This window comes from Peromyscus eremicus, chromosome 14 (assembly GCF_949786415.1).
Source record: "Peromyscus eremicus chromosome 14, PerEre_H2_v1, whole genome shotgun sequence".
NCBI lineage: Eukaryota > Metazoa > Chordata > Mammalia > Rodentia > Cricetidae > Peromyscus > Peromyscus eremicus.
The window spans coordinates 62,771,051-62,778,168 of record NC_081430.1 but is presented as its reverse complement, the minus strand read 5'-3'; the positions used below and the strand labels follow the sequence as shown (position 1 = coordinate 62,778,168).

Below are 7,118 nucleotides of genomic sequence, written 5' to 3'. Positions count from 1 at the left end.
ATCTCTGCCTGCTCTATCTCAATCTGGATCAGATATTGATGTAAGAGATATACTGCCTCATGACTCAGATAGCTTCCTTAGTTCCTCTGTGAATTGGCTGAGGCAGGAGCATGGACATGGGCTTGAATGGATTGGAAACACACTCCCAAGCACTGGCAGAACAGACTATGAAAGAAGATTCAGGCAGAGCCAGACTGGATGCAGACACCGTCTCCGACACAGAGTCCTTGGAGCACAGCACCTGTCATCTGAGGACTCTGACATCTATTGTGTGCAAGGCACAGTGTCATGCACACATCTGAAGTGTGTCAGAAAGGAGCAAATGTGTCTGAAGGAGCAAGAAGCTGTCTCGGGCCTGAGAGGGCAGGGAAGAGTAACCCGAAGACTTGCTCAAAACTTGTGGTTAAGTACTGAGGAAAGGAACACCAGGATTAAGAATTAATTCTCTTTGCATAAGGAGTTTTCCTAGTCACCTTGCATTCAAGAGTCAGAGAGCAGAAGTTTTACATTAATGAACTTGTTCCACATATTCCCGTGCTGATGTTAATGTGAGCACAGGTTTCTGCCATAATTGGGTCAGTTTCCTGGGTTTATATGTTTGATCATATATTAAATCAGTGTCTAATTCCTAGGAGATGACCAACTTTGTTGGTGAATTACCATTAACAAAATTCTTCAACAACAATCCAGTTTGTCTGTATGATATTTGAGGGGTTGGTTCAAAGATAACCATTTATCCTTGATTTCACATTCATTGTCTTCCCTAGTCCTTATACCCTGCTCTGATCTTCAGAGGATGTTTGTAACTTCTGCAGGAGGACATTCAAGTGATCTCCAGAGACATCTCAAAGCTGTTCCCTCCTCCCATCCCCGCATTTGAGATTTGTGACCACTGAGGAAACCGTGATATATCAATTTGTGAATGAATCAGAGTGAGGAGATTAGAACCAGGTTCCAGATACAATAATCTTTGTAAAAGGATTCAGGAATAGTGCAAGTTGTGTTCACGCCTTTCAGTGCTGTACAGAGGATCAAATATAGCAGAGTGACAGAAAGAACTGTTGGCTGTTTATGATCAATGAAAATAGGCCCAGGCTGTGAAGAAGGGTGACATAATCCACAGAGTAAAGAGTGAGTGAGAATGCTAGAAATCAATGTGTGCATGTATTTTAAGGATGCTCTTGCCGAATTTCACACATATTGCACCAGCTCAACCCATACTGTGATCCTTACATTATTTTAACTTAGGAGAAAAAGTTTATGTCATCATTTTATGATGCCACTGAGTCTAGATTTTTGTGAATAAATTCAGTGTTGAGAGGAAAATGTCTTGATCAAGCCAAACTCCTGAACATTGCCACCAATGATAGTCACTAGCAGCCCACCCTACTGGAGTATGGAGCACACCATTATACACATAACCCAGGAGAAAAAGATGCAGAAAGCCAAGGGAAGCACCCCCAGCATGCTGAAATAGAGATAATTGTTCCTATACAATGAGAAGAGAATATTGTCATGAGGGTGTTTCTCAGTGTTCTGACAGTCCACAGGACATCATGTCAATTCTGACCCATGGTAGAAGGAAGACATGCATCAGACTGGTTCTAGTCACTTCTATCCAGCAACATTTGGTGCATCTCATTCATGACCTGATATTAGTGTAAAATAGGCATGAATAACCTGAATTTATGTAGTATATTTGCTTTATTATTAAGAAAATTTTTTATTCATCTTACATACCAAAGATCACCCTCTTCCCTCTTCCCACTCCTTCAACCAACCCCTCCCATCTCACCCCCATTCTCTCCTACAAGAAGGTAAGGCCTCCCATGGGGAGGTACATTTTGTAAAGGCGAGTCCCAACCCCTCCCTCTACCTCAAGGCTGTGTGAAGTGTCCCATCATAGGTAGTGGGCTCCAAAAAGACTGCCCATGCACCAAGTATGGAATCTGATCCTACTGCCAGAGGGCCTCTTCAGCAGATCAAGTTACACAACTGTCTCAGTATGAAGAGGGCCTAGTTCAGTCCCATGCAGGCTCCAGAGCTGTTGATCCAAATTTCATGAGTTCCCACTAGTTTGGTTTCATCATCTCAGCAGGATTCCCCATCATGATCCTGATGCACTTGCTCATAGAATCCCTCTTCTTTCTCTTTGACTGGACTCCTGGAGCTCTGCCTGGTGTTTGGCTGTGGATTTCTGCATCAGCCTCCATCAATCTTTGGAGAAAAGTTCTGTGATGACAGGTTATTCACCAATCTGGTTACTGGGGCAAGCCAGTTCAGTTCAGGCACCTTCTCCACTATTTCTAATTGTCTAAGCTGGAGTAATCCTTGGGATTTCCTGGGGACTTCCCTAGCACCCAATTTCTCTCTATCCCCATGATGTCTGTTCTATCATGGTATCTCTTTAATTGCTGTCCCAATCCATATCTGTTCCAGCTGGACCATACCATTCTCTTATGCTCTCTTCCCCTTCCCCTACCCTCCATTGCCAACCCCTCATCCCTAGTTTACTCATGGAGATCTCATCTATTTCCCCTTCCCAAGATGATCCATGCATCCCTCTTTGGGTCCTCCTTGTTGGCTAGCTTCTATGGAGTCGTGGGGTATAGTTTGGTTATCCTTTGCTTTACATCTAGTATCCACTTATGAGTGAGTACACACTGTTTTTGTCCTTCTGGGTTTGGGTTACCTCACTCAGGATGATATTTTCTAGTTCCATCCATTTGCCTGCAAATTTCATGATGTCATTGTTTTTCTCTACTGAGTAGTACTCCATTGTGTATATGTACATTTTTTTTATCCATTCTTCAGTTGAGGGGCATCTAGGATGTTTCCAGTTTCTGGCTTTTATGAATAATGCTGCTATGAATATAGTTGAGCATATGTCCTTGCAGTATGATTGAGCATTCCTTGGGTATATGCCCAAAAGAGGTATAGCTGGGTCTTGACGAAGATTGATTCCTAATTTTCTAAGAAACCGCCATACTGGTTTCCAAAGTGGCTGTACAAGTTTGCACTCCCACCATCAGTGTAGAAGTGTTCCCCTTGTTACACATCCTCTCCAACATAAGCTGTCTTCAGTGTTTTTGATCTTAGCCATTTTGACAGGCATAAGATAGTAATGCAGAGTCATTTTGATTTGCATTTCCCTGATGATTAAGGATGTTGAGCAATTCCTTAAATGTCTTTTGGCCATTTGAGATTCTTCTGTTGAGAATTCTCTGTTTAGCTCTGTAGCCCATTTTTGAATTGGATTGTTCATTATTTTAAAATCTAGTTTCTTGAGTTCTTTATATATTTTTGGAGATCAGCCCTCTGTCAGATGTGGGGTTGGTGAAGATCTTTTCCCATTCTGTAGGCTGTCATTTTGTCTTATTTACCATGTCCTTTTCCTTACAGAAGCTTCTCAGTTTCAGGAAGTCCTATTTATTAATTGTTGCCCTCAGTGTCTGTGCTACTGGTATTATATTATGGAAATAGTCCCCTGTGCCAGTGTGTTCATGACTACTTCTTCCTTTTTCTTCTATCAGGTTCAGTGTGACTGGTTTTATATTGAGGTCTTTGATCCACTTGGTCTTGAGTTTTGTGCATGGCAATAGATATGGATCTATTTGCAATCTTATACATGTTGTCATACAGTTATGCCAGCACCGATTTTAAAGATGCTTTCTTTGTACAGTTTTGGCTTCTTTGTCAAAAATCAGGTGTTCATAGGTGTGTGTGGGGTAATGCCAGTGTCTTCAATTCAATTCCATTGTTTCACATGTCAGTTTTTATGCTAATACCAAGCTATTTTTACTACTATAGCTCTGTACTAGAGCTTGAAGTCAGGGATTGTGATACCTCCAGAAGTAGCTTTATTGTACAGGATTGTTTTAGATATCCTAAATTTTCTATTTTCCCATATGAAGTTGAGTATAGTTCTTTCAAGTTCTGTTAAGAATTGTGTTGGGATTTTGGTGGGGATTGCATTGAATCTATAGATTGCTTTTGGTAAGATGCCATTTTTATTATGTTGATTCTACCTATCCACAACTATGGGAGATCTTTCAATTTTCTGATATCTTCTTCAATTTCTTTCTTCAAAGATTTAAAGTTCTCATCATACAGGTCCTTCACTTGTTTGGTTAGAGATACCACAAGGTATTTTATATTATTTGTGGCTATTGTAAAGGATGATGTCTCTCTGACTTCTTTCTAGGGATAATCAGACTACAACCTACAGCTCTAGAGAAGCTAGGAAACAAGGAGGACCCTAAGAGGGATTCATGGATCACCTTGGGAAGGGAAAACAGAGGAGATTCTGATGAGTAAACTGGGGATGAGGGTGCACAATAGAGAGTAGGAGATGGGGGATGAGAACATGAGAGAATGGGATGGTCAAGCTCTGGGAGGTGTGGAGTGGGAGAGCAATGAAAGAGATATCTTGAAAGAGGGAGATATTATGGAGTAAGGGAGAAAACTAGTGCTAGGGAAGTTCCCAGGAATCCATAATGATGACCCCAGATTAGACTACTAACAATAGTGGAGAGGATGCCTGAACTGGCCTATTCTGGTAATCAGATTGGTAAATATTCCAATAGTCATCATAGAGCCTTCATCCAGTAACTGATGAAAGCAGATGCAGAGATCCATAACCAAGCACCAGGCCGAGCTCCAGGAGTCCAGTTGAAGAGAGGAAAGTGGGATTACATGAGCAAAGGGGGGTCAAGATCACGATGGGGAAATCTACAGACACAACTGAACCAAGTCAAAGGAACTCATGAACTTTAGACCAGCAGCTGTGGAACCTGCATGGGCCCAGACTAGACCCTCTGCATATGGGAGACAGTTGTGTAGCTGGGTCTGTTTGAGGGGCCCCTGTCAGTGTGTTCAGGATCTGTCTCTGGTGCATGAGCTGTCTTTCTGGATACATTACCTATGGTCTGACCTTTGGCTCAATTCTGATAAAGCAGAGAGGAGCTTGGTCCTACCTCAACTGAATGTACCAGTCTTTGATGACCCCCATGGGGGAACTTACCCTGTTGGAAGAGCGGATGAGGGGTGGGTCCGTGGGGAATGTTGGGGGAGCAGGAGGAGGGATGAAGGGGGATCTATGGTTGGTATATAAAATGAATTTAAAAATTAAAAAAAAAAGACAATGCAACTTCAGTGTAAGCCATGATAAACCAACCTGCAGGAAAGCTAAGAACCAGCAGGTGGCACAATGGAACCAAGAATCCTCAGTAGAGAAATGAGGTTGGAGTGTCAAGGACTCCCAGATCTTTTCTATGTCCTCTCTTTCCTCATTCTCACCACTAAAGATAGTCTAACAATTTTTAAAAGTATAACATGGATAGAGAGTAACTCCTGAGGACCCACATCAAGCTGAGGATCTATTGGCATTTGATGATGATTGACGAAAACTAATCAATTTTCTTTGGAATGTTTCCTATATACTAGTGAGTGACTGCACCTATGTGTATACAAATGGAACTAACTGGACTCACTGTATTACTAGTTATTGAAACAAAGGAGGTCAGGAAGTTGGGACAGAGACTTATTGGAAGGTCCCAAGAGGAACCAGTGGTGCATAGTGGGTGTACATATGATCACATTATATTTTATCATGGATTAAAATTTCAAAGACTATAAATTGTGGAATGTAAAAATAACAATTTTGCATGGGTTTAGAATTTTCATACATGTGTATTTTGTATACTGCATATGTTTCTCCATAATCTCTACCCTTCATTTTCTTACCCCTCCTACTTTACCTTTATTCTACATGACAGTTTCACTTATACTTCATCATGTATTTGTATTCATAGTTGTGAGTATGAAATATCTAAGAACTACTAATGAGAGTCTCATTTAACGTCTGCGTTCCTGAGATGCTCTTAATTAATACATTTATCTCTAACTGCATTCATTTTTCTATAACTTCATAATTTCCATATTCCTTGGCAATGAGAAACTCCTGTTGTGTTGTTTATATAAACATGTCTTCTTGATGAAAACTTCTGTTGACAGATACATAGTTTATTTCCATAATCCAATTACTGTGATGCTGCTGCAATAATCATTGTTGTGCAAATATTTCTGAAATATATTTACTTTTTATGCCCTCAGCATCCTGCTGCCTGACCCAGGTATCCCCTACCTTCTTCTCCAGCTGGACTGGGTCCGGATCTAAGAAGTACCCTGCTCATGAATATGCAAATTACTTGAGTCTGTGGTGGTAAATACAAGGATGTACAATCCACCCAACAACATATGATCAGTGTCCTCTCCACAGTTACTGAGAACACAGGTCCTCACCATGGGATGGAGCTGGATCATTCTCTTCCTCCTGTCAGTAACTACAGGTAAGGGCTTTCCAGTTCCAAATCTGAAGAAGGAACAGGGACTGAGGTGACAATGATATCCACTCTGCCTTTCTTTCCACAGGTGTCCACTCCCAGGTCCAGCTGCAGCAGTCTGGGGCTGAGTTGGGGAAACCTGGGGCCTCTGTGAAGTTGTCCTGCAAGGCTTCTGGATACACCTTCACTGACTACTATATGCACTGGGTGAAGCAGAGGCCTGGACAGGACCTGGAGTGGATTGGATGGATTGGTGGTGGAAGTGGTAGTACTAAATACAATCAGAAGTTCCAGGGCAAGGCCAAACTGACTGTAGACAAATCCTCCAGCACAGCCTACATGGAGCTCAGCAGCCTGACATCTGAGGACTCTGCGGTCTATTTCTGTGCACGAGACACAGTGTTGCAACCCACATCCTGAGTGTGTCAGAAACCCTGGAGGAGCAGGAAGCTGCCCTGGGACTGAGATGACAGAGAAGAGTAGCCTGGAAACTTGCACAGAAATAATCATTCTGAGTGTCCCTTTGTCTACCATTTTACAGTCTTATAGGGTCTTTGTCAACTTTTCAAAAGAACATCAGAGAATAAAGTGATGATGATTCAGGAATCTTAGAGTACATCATACCTTGACCAGCTGTTTACCAGTGACCACCTCCCTTCACATAATTCCTTTTTAATAAACTAAAATAGTACAAACTGTAGCAATACATTGTGATATAAATATCCCTTAAATCTGAGGGACTGGAACTGTTGCTGTAGTAGCTGAGAATAAACT

At 41.7% G+C, this 7,118-nt stretch overlaps 1 gene segment (V, D, J or C); it reads left to right on the top strand.

Annotated features, from left to right (window-relative positions):
* The first annotated feature begins 6,304 nt into the window (after positions 1-6,304).
* LOC131923982 (Ig heavy chain V region VH558 A1/A4-like) lies at positions 6,305-6,764 on the top strand. The segment is given in 2 exon segments: positions 6,305-6,350; positions 6,433-6,764. Coding segments are annotated over 2 exon segments (378 nt in total).
* The last annotated feature ends 354 nt before the right edge of the window (positions 6,765-7,118 follow it).